We start from the raw sequence: 18,153 nt of genomic DNA on the forward strand, positions 1-18,153 counted from the left end.
CACGAGGAGGAGGCAGGACTGGTCAGGTGGACAGAGTCTTGCAGTGTTTAAAGCAGTGGCCTCACCTCTCTTTCCCAGTTTGTCTGAAGGAGACAGGAGAAAGGGTGAGGGCGGTGAGCCTGACACAGACAGCTTTGCTCAGAAGGTTCCCAGCAGCCCTCTTATCAGTGGCTCTGCTTATTCATGGATGCAGGAAAGGGCTGAGGGATAATTGTACTTACACACCTCACTCCCATACAAATGTAGGCACAGATGTTTCTAGAGACAGTAAGTGGAGTGGTGGCAGGTTCTTTCATCCAGGAGAACGGGGTGGGGGCTGAGAGGCAGGCTCTGGAGTTCACGTCATAGCTCTGCTATTACAGGCTGGGTGACTGTAAAAGGTTTATTTTTTTAAAATGTTTATTTATTATTTATTTGACTGTGTTGGGCCTTGGCTGTGGCATCTAGTTCCCTGACCAGGGATCAAACCTGGCCCCCCTGCATTAGGAGTTTGGAGTCTTAGCCACTGTACCACCAGGGAAGTCCCAGATTGTAGAAGTTAATGTGATTTTTCTGTTCCTGTTTCCTCACATGTAATATGGGGGTCAGATTGGGACCTACCTCCTGGACGGTCATGAGGATTCAATGAGATAATCCGCGAGAGGCCCCAAGGGCCTGGCCCAGTACCACTACTCATTAGGATTCTGTGTGTGTCTTGGCCAGCGATGACCAGATCCTGGAGTGGTGCGGGGAGGATGCCTTCCACTACTTGTCCTTCCAGAGACACATCATCTTCCTGCTGGTGGTGGTCAGCTGCTTGTCACTGTGCATCATCCTGCCTGTCAACCTTTCAGGGGACTTGCTGGGTAAGGACTCCTCGTCTTGCCTGCATTGGGCCCCAGGCAGAGCATCAGCCCTGGGGAAAGGGCCTCATGGTGCTAGGTCAGAGCTCTGGGATTCCTGCTGAACACTCAGATGTGAGAAGGTCTCAGGGTGACTTTCTGAGCTGGCCCATTTGATTAAAGGTCTGGTGGAGAATCCACCCCAAACCTGGGCCAAGAGTTGGGGACTCTAATAGCTAAGTAGGAGGAAGACCTCAAGATTTGTAAGATCGGAGCTTTCAGAGTGTGTTTTATAGCTTCCTGCCGCCACCCAAATCAGGTGGCCACAGTTAGTGGATCTGGAAGATGGCTGTGATGCTCAGAGTGAAAATCAGAACGTGGAATTCTATTTCCAGTCACCTGCAGGAATCCAGCATCCAAAACACCATCATGAATCCACTTCTTTTTTTTTTAAGGGTTTTTGATGTGGACCTTTTTTTAAAAAATCTGTATTGAATTTGTTTACAGTATTTCTTCTGTTTTATGTTTCTTTTTTTTTGGTTGTGAGGCATGTGGGATCTTATTAATAACTCCCCAACAAGGGATCAGATCCACACCCCATGCATTCGAAGGTGGATTCCTAACCACTGAACCACCAGGGAAGTCCCATGAACCCACTTCTTATACCCAGTGATTCCCAGCTTTGGTTTTGGGAACAGCTTAGGATGTTTCTAGATTTCCAAAGGGATGCCACGAGGATCTCAAAGCAAGATGAAGTCAAATTTTGACTTCAGGTAGCTTGAGAAGACGTTGTCAGGAGCATCTTGGAGTAAAGCAAAGGCCTTGGGTGGTGTAGGTCTGAAGACTGGACAAGCGTCACCATCCTTGGACTGGTCTGGATGTCTTATCCTTCCCCTTCTCAGAGCTCCACAAACCAAGGTTGCCTCCCCCTACCCCCCGCATGTCTCTAGTGTGACCCTGAGTATCTGTGCTTCTCTGCAGTCAAAGACCCTTACAGCTTTGGGAGGACAACAATTGCAAACCTGGAGACTGAGTGAGTCCAGGGGGGCCGGGCGGACATGAGGGTGCTGATGGGTGAGACCGAGGAGAGGGTGGCCAGAGAGGTCAGAGCGAGAGGGTTAATGTCCTAAAGCTCCTCTGCTGCTAGCACCTCACTGGGCTATGGGCGTGGACATGCCCCAGGCTGCTGTTGTTTTGCAGTGGGTCTTAGGAGACCCGGGGGTGTCACATGGGGCTGGGGTTCATTTGCCAGCACAGTGCCCTCTATAAAGGGGCACTGGCCATGCCACCTCCGTCGGAGGAATCTGCTTTGATGAAGCCTTTGGCCTTCAGCTCAGGGCCATGAAGTTAACCAAGCCCAGCCCCTGCCTGGGGGCCCAGCCTTGATGACAGATGGTGTTACCCTCTCCCCACAGCGACAACCTCCTTTGGCTGCATACTGTCTTTGCTATCCTTTACCTCATCCTCACTGTGGTCTTCATGAGACACCACACCCAGTCCATCAAGTACAAGGAGGAGAGCCTGGTGAGTAGGGGGTGGTCTGGGCATGTGCTGGGGAGGGTCTGGTGTGGGAGCCAGAGAGGAGTGGCACAATGATTATTCCCCAGCCCCACAGTGGCAGTGAGTGCAAGGGGGCCTCCGGCTTGCATGTGTGTGCTCAAAATTTTGGCATTTAGAATTTTTTTTTTTGGATAGATTGTTTTAGGATTTGGCTATTACCCACCATTTTGCCAACTAGCCTTTAGATTTGTGGGCTTTGGGCTTGTAGTTACTGATTCTAAGTAACTTTCAAGAAGTTTGAATTGAGAGCAGCTCCTTCTCTCTTTGCAGCCCACAACTTGATGGGGGTAGGGGAAGTTTCTGTTGTTATTGAGTCACTCAGTCATGTCTGACCCTTTGTGACCCCATGAACTGCAGACTACAGCATACCAGGCTTCCTTGTCCTTCATCATCTCCTGGAGTTTGCTCAAACTCATGTCCACTGAGTTGATGTTGCCATCCAACCATCTCATCCTCTGTTGGCCCCCTTCTTCTACCCTCAATCTTTCCAAGCATCAGGGTCTTTTCCAATGAGTTGGCTCTTGGGTCTTACTCTGATCTGCTGTGTGACCTCTTTTGAGTCACCTCCCCTCTCAGGGTTCTTTCTCAGTCTCTTGTCCTGCAAAGGAGGTTCATAGAAATTGCTTTGGAAATGTATTCTTCTTGGTTGTGCCACTATGTGACATGCGGGATTTTAGTTCCTCAACCAGGGATTGAACTCATGCCCCTGCAGTGGAAACACAGAGCCCTAACCTCTGTACCACCAGGGAATCCCCTGGAAATGTATTTTTGACTGCCTAGAAAAGATGCTATGTAAATAACAGACTTCAAGGCTCTGTCAGGCTTGGAAGATGAGCCTCTAAGCCCCTAAGCCCCCATTGTTTTCCTTGGGGAGGAAAACAGGGTGAACAGATTGAACAGGGTGTCCTCCTGCAGACTGGCTTGCCCTGGTGATTTTTCTCACTAGTGTGTTTCTCTGGCAGGTGAGGAGGACCCTGTTTGTCACGGGACTCCCCAGAGATGCCAAGAAGGAGACGGTGGAGAGCCACTTCCGGTGAGCAGAGCCATTTCCGCTGGGAGGGAAGGGGAGTGGGGTCACCCTCTGGGTGGGACGGGCACCTTAGATGAGCTTGGGCACCCACAGAAACCCTCGGAGTGCCTGCCCCAGCCTCAGAGCCTTGGATGCTACTGTGGGCAAGCTCTGCTGGGGCTGCAAGGGCCTGGGCTGGGGTAGTGCAACCTCTGCCAGAAGCCACATGACTGCAGTAGCCAGAGTACAGGCCAGCGTGTGGGAACAGAGAAACATCTTGAGAGCCAGTGGGGAAAGAAAAGGATTCATAGGAAACCCTCCCTCCCCACCAAAAAAAAAAGGGATTCACCCTGGGCTTCTCCGTGTCAACTTTGCAGAAGATGAGATACCTGAGAGAGAGAAGTCTTGGAGGGGAGGGACCTGGACCTGCATTTCATGGTCCATTCTTCCGATCAGTGTGTGTTTCCTGAGTGAGCACTTTGTGTCCAGAGCTCTGTCCAGAGCTCTGTCCTCACAGAGCTCACTCACAGCCCTCCCACCAGAAACTCCTTTCCAGCAGCCTCCTCTGAGCACCTGCACAGGGATTCCTGCAGAGGGAGGCTGGAGAAGGGCTTTCCTGTGAGAAGGAAATTATGTGTGTCCAGTGCTGTGAATGCAGAGCATCATATGGCACACCAGGAAAGGCGGTGGTGCGGGCAGAGCAGGCCCGAAGGCTCCCAGCCAGGGAGCTGAGGTTTCAGTCTATGTTCCTTCCTCATCAGCAGTCAATAATTGGTAGTATGGATTAGGGGTTGGCTGTGGCTTAGCTTGGGCTTCCCTGGTGGCTCAGTGGTAAAGAATCTGCCTGCAATGCAGGAGACCCAGGTATGATCCCTGGGTTGGGAAGATCCCTTGGTTAGGAAGATCCCCTGGAGGAGGGCATGGCAACCCACTCCAGTATTCCTGCCTGGAGAATCCCGTGGACAGAGGAGCCTGGTGGGCTAAAGTCCATAGTGTCACACAGAACACAACTGTGTGTTCTTCGAATGCAACTAAACAACAGCATGGCTTAGCTTTGCCTTATTTATGAAGAACACTTTCTAAACAAATTGCTCAAGTTCAAGTTCACTCACTCAGTCGTGTCCGACTCTTTGTAACCCTATGAACCACAGCACGCCAGGCCTCAAATTACTAGTGTAAACAGAATTGTAAAATTAGATGTTTAAAATTTATTGACTAACCTCTCTTTCAGAAACTCAAAGCATTTTAGAAATATTTTTCTCTATGTAAACACTGGATACTGGAATCATTTTTCCTGATTCCTTGAAACAGCTCCCCGAAGTGTCGGGTTAGGCAACATCTGGAAACAGTGCATGTGGACGTGCCCAGTCGTGTCCGACTCTTTGTGACCCCATGGACTGTAGCCTGCCAGGCTCCTCTGTCCGTGGGATTTCCCAGGCAAGAATACTGGAGTGAGTTGCCCTTTCCTCCTCCAGGGTGTCTTCTCAACCCAGGGATCTAACTCGCATGTCCTATATCAGCAGGCGGGTTCTTTACCACTGAGCCACCAGGGAAGCTCTTCGGAAACAGTAGCTCCATTTAATGTATTACCTAAAAGAGAATTAAAAAAAAAGTCCTTGCATTCCCATTACAAACACTGAGTCACGCTTTCTCCTCTTTTAGGGAGCCCTTCTAGTGCACACTGATGCAATCCGTGGGGATTGATGTGTGAATCAGCCTTGTAGCAGGGATGCTTTCACTGTTGTTCTCTTCCTCAAACCTCCTATTGGGACCTGAAATTGTGACAATTTCAGGCTGTCTCTCTCTCACTAAAATGTAAACTTTTCCAGGCTCCACGCCCAGGACCTGGTGCCTGGTGTGAAGCAGATAGGGATTTACATGGTTCAGAAATGCCCAGGAGTTGTACATATGATTATGTGTATATGGTGAGGGAGCATCGTATGGTGGATACAGGTGTGGGTCCTGGACCTGGGCCACCTGAATTCCCTTCCTGGCTTAGACTTGCACTGGTTGTGTGATCTTGATCACAAGTCATTTTACCTCTCTGGCATTTATTTTCTTCATCTGTAAAGTGGGCCCCAAAACCTCACAGGTCATGGTGAGGATCAGATAAGTTAATGTTCTAACAGTTTACCTGGCCAAGAATAAGTATACATACAGTATTTTACTATGATTTGTGAATGCATTTACTGGGCTAAGGGTCCTTTGCTTTCATTAGACCTGTGATCTTCAAAAGGGTCACAAACTGAATAGGATTTCAGTGATGGTCTAAGGTAGATATGACCTGGAGCAAACAACAAATTTATTCCCTTGTGTGGGTAGAGGAGGCAATGGATAGTGTTATTTTTTTCTCCAGGAGAAGTGCTGATTTAAAGCTAAGTAGATGTAAACTTGTCAGTTTCAGGCAGTTACTTTCTTGCGATTAAAAAGGACCTTTTTGTATTATATTTCAAAATTTCCCTGTTTGGTAAAAGACAAAGAGGAAAGAGGTCTCCACTGGTGCAGAAATGAAAACGTAGGTGCTCTGACACCCCGGAGTCTTCGGGGTCTCCCCTGCCAGGGGCAGGGGTTCTGTTTCCCAATGGTCTTTTGCTTCTGGGTCACAGGGATGCATATCCCACGTGTGAAGTGGTGGAGGTCCAGTTGTGCTACAATGTGGCCAAGCTGATTCACCTGTGCAGAGAGAGGTAAGGGAGGGCTGGCGGGGCGGTGGACATGGGCAGAGCTGGCCTGCAGCTTTCTGACCCCTTCCCTCTGAGATGCCCACCTGCCTTCCTTGCTGGCCTCGGCTCCCCCAGCGAGGATGGGAGGAGGGTGGCTCTGCCCTTTTCTTGCTTAGAAAGCTGGTGGTGACCAGTGGGTGATGACGGGTGTGGAGGCTGTGTGTCACACCACAGGACTGCAAGTCTGACATGTGTCCCTCCCATTACAGAAAAAAGACTGAGAAGAGCCTGACCTACTACACAAACCTGCAGGTGAAGACAGGCCAGCAGACCTTCATCAACCCCAAGGCTTGTGGCCAGTTCTGCTGCTGTGAAGTGCGGGGTTGTGAGTGGGTGAGGGCCCACACCCCACCAGGGCATGGGTGCTGGGCCCCCTGACACCCGCACAAGGCCACGTCATCACAAGGGGTTGTGTCCTCTGATAGGAGGACGCCATCTCCTACTACACACGCATGAAGGACAGGCTGATGGAGAGGATCACAGAGGAGGAATGCAGGGTCCAGGACCAGCCCCTGGGAATGGCCTTCGTCACCTTCCAGGAGAAGTCCATGGCCACCTAGTGAGTGCATGTGTGTTCTTTGCTTCCAGACAATTTGCTGTTCCTCTCGGGTTGAGATGGTCCTGCTGGACCACCATCGCTGGGGTTTGTTTGTGGCATCTGCATCTCCTCCTCCGGGTGTGGCTGGCGTTGGGGGGGCAGCCACCCACTGCACTCACTCCCTCGGTGAGCCTAGCCTGTGTTGGTGTGACGGCTGGGCTCGAGTGTTTGCAGCCGAGCCCCTCTCTGGTTGCCGTAGCCTCGCCCCCCTGCCGGCTCTCACCAGGTGCCCAGGGATCCTCTTGCCCCTGTGGCCTAGCATTTTCCCTGGTGGCGTGTACCCCCACCTCCTTTATATTTCCACTCTGGAATCAGACTCTCCTTCCATGTATGTCCTTCCCAGCTCCCTCCAGAGGCACCGCTGGGGGCGGAATGCTCATTGTGGACAGGAGCCTGGCCCACGGCAGTGGGTTTTCACCTCGGCATGGGCTCTAGCTCCTAAAACGCTCTCATGCCTGGGATCCCCATGTCACCCTGGGCTGCGGGCAGCAGGGGATGAGGGCAGGAGAGGGACGCGGAAGGGAGGTGACCCAGCAAATGCCCCTCCCCCTGCCTTCCCTGCCCCGGGCAGCGTGAACCCTGGGAACAAACCCCCTGGATGTGCCCTGCAGACCCTGAAGTGAGGCGGAGTAGGGGGAAGGCCAGTGAGAAGGGGAAGGGTGTTCTGAGATGGGAGTAGTGGGGCTGGTGGGTTCTTTAGGGAGACGAAAGGGGGAAAGAGGGGTGAAGGTGGAGGTGGGAGTCCTAGGGAGGGGTATCTTGGGGTCGTAAGTAATGCAGTCTAATGCTTCTAGGGGGTCTGGGGGGAGGTGAGGGAGTGAAAGGGTGAGGCCGTGGCCCCGGCAGGGGGTTGCAACCAGAACCCAGCTTAACAGGCAGCGTGTATCAGGGGGGCAGCACGCAAGGAGGCGCCCCCTGTGTTGGGTGATGGGAACAGTACAGGAGCTGTAGTCAGACAGCTGGGACGCAAACCTCACTCTCAGCGCCTGCATTTCCTAGGCTGTAAAGTAGTCACAGTAACCCCTGACTAGCAGGCTTGTTCTAAGGATTGAACAAAGTTCTGCACACAGCGTGCTGAGAATGGCGTCTCTTTCATAGCGTTAATTATAGTAAGAGAATGATAAAGCAGAAGTCCGGTGCCACAGGGTTTCCACTCTCGCATGGTTCTATTTGCCACATGTGGACATGGTACCCTGAGGGGTCTGGACCCTGGCCACTTCTGCATTTCCTGGCAGCATCCTGAAGGACTTCAACGCCTGGAAGTGTCAGGGCCTGCAGTGCAAAGGTGAGCCACAGCCGTCGTCCCATGGCAGAGAGCTCGGCATCTCCAGGTGGACGGTCACCTTCGCCGCTTACCCCGAGGACATCTGCTGGTGAGCCCACAGCCAGGAAGGGGTGAGAAAGAGGCCGGGGTGTCCTGTGGGGCCGCCCAAGTCACCTGGAAGCACAGGTGTGACCTAGCACTCAGGGAGACGCACGCTCTCCTGCACCCCTCTGGGCCGGGGGTGGGGGGCATGATGGGGGCGCCTATCCACATCCAGGGCTTCACTCCAGTGTTTCTCCCTGGCATCAGCGGTGTCCAGTAGGATTATAATAGGAGCTGTGTGTGTGATTTTACATTTCCTTTTAGCCACATTATAAAAAGTAAAAGAAACTGGGGAGGTGTCTGCTGGCCTAATGGTTAGGATTCCAGGCTTTCGCTACCGTGGCCTGGTTTCAGTCCCTTGTCAGGGAACTGAGATCCTGCAAGCCATGTGGTGTGGCCAAAAAAACCCAAAAAATAAAATTCAAGAACAGGTCTAAAAAAAATGTTAAAATTAACTCTCATAAGAATTCTTCCTATCTATCTATCTATCTGTCTATCTATCTATAATGTTATCATGTCAACATGTAATCAATTTTTAAATATTGAAAGGTTTTACAGTCTCCTTTTCATATGCTGTGGTCTTTGAAATCCAGCATGTATTTAACATTTCTGGCACATCTCTGTCCAGACCAGCCGCATGTCAGCACTCAGCAGCCACCTGTGACTCGAGGCTACTGTTAACAGACGGGGCAGCCTTGCATTTAGTGCCAGCTGCCTCTGGCCTGGGGCACAAGCTGGTGACCTGAGCTGTGTCCACGGGAGCCTGAGGCACGATGCCCAGGGCGAGGACGGCCCGGCAGAGGCCCCAGCTCGACTCACCGTCCAGCCTGACCTCAGTTCCTTGTCCAGGGCAAGCTTTGGGCCCTCACCCCTGCCGGCTGTGCGTCAGCCCCAGCAGCTCTGCTCTTGGGTTGCTGACCTTTCTAAACTCGGGACTGGTTATCACTCTGCTCTTGGTGGGGGCAAGAAGCCAGGGAATTTCCAGATGGGCCTTTCGCCTTTGTCCCCTGCCTCCTTCCTCCTCACACCCCAGCTCATGGGCCCCTCGGGAGTCATGTGTCTCTTGTGTGTCTGAGAAATGCCACGTTGAAGCCTTGTTTGGTCTGCTTGGGGGCTCATGGCGTCTCTTCAGGTAGGTTCTGGCCCCAGACTTTAGCTGAGGAGCCATGTTAGCAGCAAATAACTTGTTTCCCCCCCTGAGCTCACAGGGACCCCAAGTTTGACCTTCTTGGAGCTGAAGGTCAGTGCAGGATGCTTGCCTGTGCTCCTGAGGTCAGAACGAGCCCTCAGCTGGAGCCCTCGGTCTTGTCACTTGCCTTGCCTGAATCTGACCTTCTGATCCACCTTAGCCAAGTGCACTGTTGGTGTCTTAGGTGACCAGAGCCTGAGAGATAAGCCTCCAGGGCCCGTGTCCTCCTCTTTGCAGGAAGAACCTCTCCATTCAGGGCTTTCGCTGGTGGTTCCAATGGCTGGGCATCAACTTCGTCCTCTTCGTGGGCCTGTTTTTCCTGACCACACCCTCCATCATCCTGTCCACCATGGACAAGTTCAACGTCACCAAACCCATCCACGCCCTGAACGTGAGTGACCGTTCTGCAAGGCCCCTCCTGGGGGGCTGGCGATAAGAGCGGGGAGTGGGAGGCGGAGGGATGAAGCCAAGGGCTGAGGCGGCAGGGTGGGGGTCAAACTGAACCAGGAGTTTAGTTTCAAACTGAACCACTTGACTCATGTCTGTGTTTTTCAGCCCTGGGCATATATGCCAGCATTTATTACAATGTGTTTATAGTAATGTTATGTGTATATATATGTGTGTGTGTGCATGCATGTATATGTATGTGTATGTGTGTTACTATAAAAGCATAGATAAAACTCTAATGGACTCAATCTAAACGTTCAACAATAGGGGAAATTTGAGTTGAATGAGGTGTATTCAGTCTGATAGACCGTTAAGCATTCATTAAAAAATTATATAGACTTTGTGGCAGACATGGGGAGCTTATGATAAAAGCAGGATATAACACTGTCTCTCAGCAGTGGTCATAGTGATGGCCAGTGAAGTGTGCTGCTGTGGGGTGTGGCTAGCAAAGAATGAAAAGTCTTTTGCTCTCTGGGATTGCAGGATCATGAATCAATTATTATTGTTGTTTTTTTTTACATTTTAGTTTCTGGTAGTCTTGTAAAGTTATTTACTCTAGATAGCTAATGAATGGTTTTTTAAAAAATTTTACATGAATTGATAACAACTAAACATTCCCTAGAATGGCATCTACTTGGTTTCCCATAATTGGCTTTGCTGAAATATCATCCTCAGCCTTGTTTTTTTCAGTTCCACTTAGCATTTGGTTAATCATACCCTGGGAGACACACAGTGGACAGAGGGCCTGAGGGCCTGGTCCTAACTGTGCCATTCCCTAACCGATGAATTCTGAGCCTTGCTTTTTCCTCTAAAGACTGATTTTTCTTCTATAACATGCTGCCATGATATACTCATGGGGCTATTATGATAAATGGCTCAATAGATAATAAAAAAAAGGCATAAGTTTTGTTGAGATTTTCAGCATGTCATTGAAGAATTGATGCTTTTTGAACTGTGGTGTTGGAGAAGACTGTTGAGAGTTCCTTGGACAGCAAGGAGATCAGACCAGTCAATCCTAAAGGAAATCAGTCCTGAATATTCATTGGAAGGACTGATGCTGAAGCTGAAGGTCCAATACTTTGACCACCTGATGTGAAGAACTGACTCATTAGAAAAGACCCTGATGCTGGGAAAGATTGAAGGCAGGAGGAGAAGGGGATGACAGAGGATGAGATGGTTGGATGGCATCACCAACTCCATGGACATGAGTTTGAGCAAGCTCTGGGAGTTGGTGATGGACAGGGAAGCCTGGTGTGCTGCTGTCCATGGGGTCACAAAGAGTCGGAAATGACTTAGCGACTGAACGGACTGAATGTATGGTTGGGCTTTCCAGGTGGCTCAGTGGTAAAGTATCCGCCTACCAATGCAGGAGATGCAGGTTCAATCCCTCAGTTGGGAAGATCCCCTGGAGTAGGAAATGGCAACCCACTCCAGTATTCTTGCCTGGGAAATACCATGGACAGAGGAACCTGGTGGGCTACAGTCCATGTGGTCCCAAAAGAGTTGGACTTGACTTAATAACTAAACAACAATAGTGTATGGTCAAGGCCTGTTCTTTTGAGGAAGGATCTGCTGATTAGAAATCTCCTTTGTCTATTTTACATAAAACACACCCTTATTTCATTGTTTGTGATTCTAGTTTTGGTTTCTTACAGTAAAGCAAGAACTTAAAGATACTTGCAGAAAGTGATTCACAGTACAGAATCCTAGATTTCATTTTCCTTGCTCTTTTTCAGTTAATTTACTCTTAAGTTCAACAGGAGAAATTCACCTTTTCAGAAATTCACCTTTATCAAGTCTTTCCAAAGTGTCCAACCTAGTTTTCAAAGAAATCTTCTATTGTTACAAGGCTCATTTTGTCAGAGAAGGTAATAAGTTAATTGAACCATGAAACTGCAATAACAACAGGCATAGACCAGATTGGGAACTAACATGGAACAGTTTTGGGGAGCTATGAGTGGACCAGTGGGAGCTGAGTGGGCAGGAGGCCGGGGGGGGGGGGGGGGGGGCGGCCATCAGTGCTACATCTTCCTTTGGTGTCTGCTGTTGGCTTTTTATAGGGAACAGAAGAGGTTCTCTATCTGGCCAGGAAGATAAGTGGAGTTCAGTTGTATGTGAAGTTGCTTTTGCCCCTCTAAACGCTATACAGGGGCTTGCCTGGAGGTCCAGGGGTTAAGACTTGGCGCTTTCACTGTAGGGGCGTGGGTTCAATCCCTGGTCAGGGAACTAAGATGCCACATGCTATGTGGCATGGACAAAATTAAAAAAAAAAAAAAAGAGGTGTACAAATGTCGGGTGCTGTTATCATCTGTTCAGCCAACGTTATGGAATATCTCCCCTGTACCAGGCACAGCATTGGTTCTCGGGGACAAGTATGACCAAAACCCCCGCGTTCACTGAGTCACCATGCCAACAGGTCATGACCCAGATCGCCCAGGCTCACAGCTCTCTCTGCTATGGACTGTTTTCTAGGATCCCATCATCAGCCAGTTCTTCCCAACCCTCCTCCTGTGGTCCTTCTCTGCCCTGCTCCCCACCATCGTCTACTACTCTACGCTGCTGGAATCTCACTGGACCAAGTGAGTTCTCCGAGACTCACCCCTGAGGGAGGGGGTGTCTGGCCCCTCAGCCTACCAGCGTGATGGGCACACAGCAGGGGCCTTCCTGGGAATACCTGGGGCGTCTGAGGGACTGCAAGGGCTCACGTCTGACTTCCTGCAGGTCAGGAGAGAACCGGATCATGATGACCAAGGTCTACATATTCTTGATCTTCATGGTGCTGATCCTGCCCTCCCTTGGCCTCACCAGGTACACATTACCACCTCCTGCTCTAAGTTCAGAACCAAGATCACATCCAGAGAACGCTGTCTCCCAGAAAGTGCAAATGGTTTGGAAGTGGATGCAAATTCCTTAACAACATTTAAACCTGTCACACCCTCTTGGAATGCAGTTGTGCTGGCCCACTGATACTTCCAGAGATAGGCTCTTTCTGCCTTAAAAACAAAAATGCTTGAAAATGAAACGTATCATGGACCTTCCACTTAGGGAGTGAGTCTAATCATGGCTTTGGTTATTCTGTGGAAGGAAGCTTTTGTGAAAGCAGGCCCTGATAAGTTATGGTGTAATAAGTAACCAGTGTGCATGCAATGTAGAAAGCCAATGTAGATCTTGAGATTAGGCCTTTTACAAAACAAACAACAATCAAAAAAAGCAGAAAGCAAAAAAAAGAAAAAAGAATATAGGTATGATCACATGGAGTATTGGAAATAAATTCTTACAGGATTTATTTTTCTTTCAGTTTGGACTTTTTCTTCCGGTGGCTCTTTGATAAAACGTCCTCAGAGGCCTCTATCAGGTTGGAGTAAGTATCGGCTATGTTGAGTTCTGGCTCTAGGTCCCAGGTGAATGTCCCCCAGGGGCTGGGGCTCGGGCGACAGAGGGGGAGGGTAGTCTGTGCTTCAGCTTGCTTGTAGCCTCCCCATCACCCCTCCAGCTTCCTGGCTGGGCTGCACCCTGGGAACTGACCCACTTTGTGCTACATGTGCAGAAATGTGGTTAATCTTTTAGGTTAAAACTCAATTAGTGACAGTCTCCTTCATCCTTTGAAACGTACTTACTGAGAACAGAACTGCTTGGGGAGAGGGAACTGCTAGGTCTCAGGGGTGCCAGGGAAGGGAAAGGGGAATAGTAATTAACACTGCAACCAGAATAACTGTCTGGTCCCGAGTTATTTTTGCTATGAGAGTGGAGTTACATTTATTTCTAAATGTGTGTCCTTGTTAGTATTTTCAGCTTATACCACACCCTTTTAATAATAATTCCTGTTATTTAAGAAGATGCTCTGCTAAATGCTTTATTCTGTTTCTCATTGAATCTTCACAACAAGCTATGAGGCAGAAATGATGACTATTTCTATTTTACGGATGAGGAGACTGAGGCCCAGAGGTGTTGAAGAACTTGCCCAAAGCTACCCAGGCAGTTAAGAGACAGAGCTGGGATACAGCCCAGCCCCTCTTGTACTACACTGTAGGTCCTGACATAGACCCTAAGGTTCAAGATAAACTTTTCTAAGGGAGTGTTCACAGGGAGGCCTGGCCATGCCTATCTGAAAAGAGAGAGTGAATTTTCTTAAGTTCACGCTGGGTGAACTGAGGACTTGGGAGCTGGCAGCCACAGACAAACTCACACCCAACCAGCTCAGGTCTAGGTTGACAGTGATAGCCAGATGGCCAAATCCATGGTCAGTTCTCAGTCCCTCGTCTGCCCAGCTGCGGGCTCCTCTCCCTTCCTGGGTGCTCAGCTCGCACACCCGCTGGTTCCCCAGGTGCGTCTTCCTGCCCGACCAGGGCGCCTTCTTTGTGAACTATGTCATCGCCTCGGCCTTCATCGGCAACGGCATGGAGCTACTGCGGCTGCCCGGCCTCATTCTCTACACCTTCCGCATGGTCATGGCCAAGACCGCGGCCGACCGCAGGAACGTCAAGCAGGTACGGGGGGTAGATGTGGGTGCTGCCTTCTTCTAGAGCCTCCCCACCAACCATGTTTACCTAGCAGAGTGCCAGGCACCATGCTCAGGGCCTCTTAGTTTGGCCCAGGGCCCCACTGCGGGGAGTGGAGGTGTGAGGAACCTGTGTGAAGGTGGCCTGGCTACATCATCCTCCATCCACTCTGTCTCGGGCAGAGGAGAGAGTGGGGAGTTTTGCATTTTAACTGGCCTGATCACACACACACACACACACACACACACACATTCACACAACTAAGATCTATACATTCCTTTCCCATAGTCCTCCATTTGCATAAATTTTTAGGTTACCCCAGAAGTCAAAGGCATTTGGGACTGATGGCATTTGTTTTAAGACTCTAAATTGGGTGCGTGGGGTTCTCTTTTACTCTCCTTTGCTGTTGTGGGAACCATGAGAGGAGAGGCCCTGCATCCTGTCACTGAATCTTCAGAGCCCCTGTGAGATGGGCCCTACTGGAGCTCACCTTGCAGACGCAAGGACTGGGCCACATGGCGGCCGAATGCTTGGCTGAGGCACACGGCTCGAAGGGGCAGAGCTGACCTTGGGTCTGACACCAGAGTCTTGGAGGATCGTTCTACAGTCAGACATACCCCCTCTGTCTTTGGAGGCTCATAGGCCATTGGGTAGACACAGTTAGAACAAGAAAAACACTATGAAAACATGAGTCATCATGCCTTGAGAGCGCTGGGTGTGAGCTAAGTGAAGCTGGAGGAGGCTTGTGGAGGGGCAGAAAGGGCCTTCCTTGAGAGGTGGGGCTTGCTGTGAGTCTCCCATTTCCAAAGTCCTCCCCAGTGTGTTCTCCCTGACCACCTAAGAGAGCATGGAGGTGGGTTGGGGTGGACCAAACCCCTGAGTTCCTCACCATCTCCCCCTCCCAGAACCAGGCCTTCGAGTTCGAGTTTGGAGCCATGTATGCCTGGATGCTGTGCGTCTTCACCGTCATCATGGCCTACAGCATCACCTGCCCCCTCATTGTGCCATTCGGTGAGCGGCCCTGGGGTGGGTCCCAGGGTAGGCGGGTGGCTGATTCCGCAGAGTTCCCCAGGATGTCATGGAGCGCCCCAGACAGAGGGCCTCTTGTAACCCTGAGAACCACAAGGAGCCACAGCTTGTGGCTCATAGCCACAGCCACACCAAATATAATTTCACTTCTCATGGACTGCCGCCACTGGCCTTCCAAACTGAGACCTCTCTGAGTCCTCCTCCACTCTGATGGCCTGGCTGAGTGCTTCCTTCTCGGCTGGTTCTCTGGCAGCGCTGGGGGAGGCCCTCGTATTTGTCACTGTGGCCGCCACTGTCGCCCTCCACGTGGATTACCACACTTCACTCTCTCACAATCCTTCAAAGCAGGTCTTGTTTCTGCACCCTTTCCACAGATGAAGCATTTAACACTGTGTTAGTGAGGCGTTGGAGGCAGGATTTGAACTTAGGACTTTGAAGGCCAAGGTCTCCTTGACTTAAAAGGCCAAGGTCTTGCAAATACACCCTCAGGAGCTGGCAACAAATGGAAGGCTCTGGAAGGAAACAGAACACCCAGGAGACTGTTGGCTGAGGTTTAGGGAGAGGAGGAAGTTTTCATTTTCTCTGTATAATCTCTTGTACTATTTTAAAGATCTACAGTAGTATTACTCTTTCAAAGCAACAACAAAAAAAATTTTTTTTTTAAGAACCTGACATAATAGAAAAAGCAGCACCTGCATACCTTCTGTGCCATCCCTGGGTTTAGACCCTTGGGCATCTGTTGACACCGTCGTGCAGGGGGTCGGCTTGGGTGGGAAAAGGAGAGGAGAGTGGGAGCATTGAGGGGTAAGGGGAGGGGCTCAGCCTGGTGGGGGGGGTTGCTCAGTGTGGGAGGAAATTGAGGCCAGGCATCTGGGTGTAAAATCTCACCTTTCCCCAAAATGGCCCTAGAACTGCAGTGATCCTTGAGGATACACAGAAACCTCTATTCCCTGGGGTCAGAAAGAGGCTAGGGAAGGGGAAGAGGGGAGAGGAGAGAAGGGGAAGGCGGGGTCAGGGAGAGCCAGGAGATGCAGGTATGCATGGAGCCCAGCAGCAGCCTTGGCTCCAGCTCCGGCACCAAAAATGCCTCCAGGAGGAAGGGGGCAGAGCGGCCCCTGGGCCCAGCCGAGATCCGGCTCACAGCCTTGACTCTGCAGGCCTCATCTACATCCTGCTCAAGCACATGGTGGACCGGCACAACCTCTACTTCGCCTACCTGCCGGCCAAGCTGGAGAAGAGGATCCACTTCGCGGCCGTGAACCAGGCCCTGGCCGCTCCCATCCTGTGCCTCTTCTGGCTCTACTTCTTCTCCTTTCTGCGCCTGGGTAAGGGGCCCTGCCAACTAGGGCGGGGGTGGAGGGCCGGAGGCCACCCCCAGCCTCCCATCCCCATGCCAACACCAGCCAGTCAAATCTCTCACTGCCGTAAGAGCATCAGCTTGGTGTCCAATCAGAAGGTGGTACCCCAGGGTGATGGCTGATTGGGTGCAGCACTGACAACCCAGTTCCAAGCTCCTGAGGTCATCTGTAAGCTGGTGAAAGCCAGGTCCATTGCCCCAGACAGCCTTACAGGGAAGATGAAGGGACTGGACCAGAGGAGAGAGGGAAATTTGCCCGCGTGATTCTTTTAGGGTGTGGATGGGTCCAGGTCCTCACACATCACAGTGTGGAGGAGGTAGGGGCAGGCAGGAAGGAAAACTGCTAATCTTGGGAAAAAGGAAAATGCAGAAGAGATGCCTGACTCGGCCCAGGGCACTGGAGACTGGAGGGAATCAACCCAGCAAGGAGGTTGGCCTCTAGCTATTGACTCAGTGCCCCAGTGTCTGAAATTGACTCGGGATAATGGCAGCAATTCAGCGCGTCACTCTGTGTGCCCCCTGGGGGTGAAGACAGCATCCCAGCTGCTGGAGATGGTGGGAAGGGGGCGGGGATGATGTCTTCTCTTTTATTTTTGGCCTGAGGGAGAAGCCACACAACAGTTCGTGCAGCAGGTATGACCTCCCTCCATCAAGGCTGGCATCCCTTTGTCCCCAGGTCTGAAGGCTCCCCTCACCCTGTTCACCTTCCTGGTGCTGCTGCTCACCATCCTGGTCTGCCTGGCATACACCTGCTTTGGATGCTTCAAGCACCTCAGCCCTCTCAACTACAAGGTAAAGGGCCCCTCCCTGATCGCTGCCCCGCCAGAGTCTGGCAGAAGGTGGTTGGGTTCATCCTCCAGCCCTCCTCCACCTCTTCCCATATCAACAGATCAGCAGCCCTCTCCAGATTTTATTTATCCATGGGGAAGGCGTGGGTAGTTGGCTATGATGTGTAGCTTCCCCTCCCTCCCCCTTCCCTGCTCCCTACGCTGCCTTCCCCTCCGCCACCCCATCCTCTCTTGGGCTGCTGCTGGTAGCTTTGTGCCAGCTGGTACTATTATTCTGGGTGTTAATAGTCTGTTTGTTTAGAGGGTGTTAGTTCAGAAAGATCAGTTTTGTTTATCATCGCAAGTTTTTGCTGTTATCTGCAGACAGAAGAATCGGCGAGTGACAAAGGCAATGAGGCGGGGGCCCACGTACCTTCACCGTTCATAGTAAGTGTCTTTCTTAACCGAGCGCTGAGCACCTGCACAGGCCCAGCCAGATGGGCCCTGCCAACACGCTTCGATCTTCTCTCTTAAGACAGAAGTCCCCTGATCATGTGGCAGGAGGGTTTCTGAATTAATGTCATTTGAGAAGGAATCCCAGGTCCCTCCGGATGTTTTCTCTCGCATGTGTGAAGCCACATCCATCACCGAGAAGATAATTAGTTTTACCATGATACACACCCATCCCCCTTGGTTTCAGTTCCCTGCTCACTTTCCTTCTCTGCATATTTAATGCTTGGTGAGATTTTGTTGCTGCTGTTGTTTTTTCAACTGGAGGATCATTACTT

At 51.0% G+C, this 18,153-nt stretch overlaps 1 protein-coding gene across 2 annotated transcripts in view; it reads left to right on the top strand.

Annotated features, from left to right (window-relative positions):
* Positions 1–18,153, top strand: part of TMEM63A (transmembrane protein 63A) — a 36,100-nt gene that overhangs the window by 15,892 nt on the left and 2,055 nt on the right. For both annotated transcript variants that reach the window (XM_043484811.1, XM_043484812.1), the window contains exons 7-23: positions 703–845; positions 1,803–1,854; positions 2,237–2,345; positions 3,344–3,414; positions 5,997–6,077; positions 6,323–6,446; positions 6,539–6,672; positions 7,947–8,084; positions 9,504–9,657; positions 12,186–12,292; positions 12,435–12,521; positions 13,012–13,074; positions 14,038–14,200; positions 15,118–15,223; positions 16,399–16,566; positions 17,275–17,390; positions 17,750–17,812. In XM_043484811.1, coding sequence (XP_043340746.1) covers positions 703–845; positions 1,803–1,854; positions 2,237–2,345; positions 3,344–3,414; positions 5,997–6,077; positions 6,323–6,446; positions 6,539–6,672; positions 7,947–8,084; positions 9,504–9,657; positions 12,186–12,292; positions 12,435–12,521; positions 13,012–13,074; positions 14,038–14,200; positions 15,118–15,223; positions 16,399–16,566; positions 17,275–17,390; positions 17,750–17,812 — 1,879 coding nt within the window. The remainder of the gene's footprint in view (positions 1–702; positions 846–1,802; positions 1,855–2,236; positions 2,346–3,343; positions 3,415–5,996; positions 6,078–6,322; positions 6,447–6,538; positions 6,673–7,946; positions 8,085–9,503; positions 9,658–12,185; positions 12,293–12,434; positions 12,522–13,011; positions 13,075–14,037; positions 14,201–15,117; positions 15,224–16,398; positions 16,567–17,274; positions 17,391–17,749; positions 17,813–18,153) is intronic.

The sequence above is a fragment of the Cervus canadensis genome, chromosome 13 (assembly GCF_019320065.1).
Source record: "Cervus canadensis isolate Bull #8, Minnesota chromosome 13, ASM1932006v1, whole genome shotgun sequence".
NCBI classification, from domain to species: Eukaryota; Metazoa; Chordata; class Mammalia; order Artiodactyla; family Cervidae; genus Cervus; species Cervus canadensis.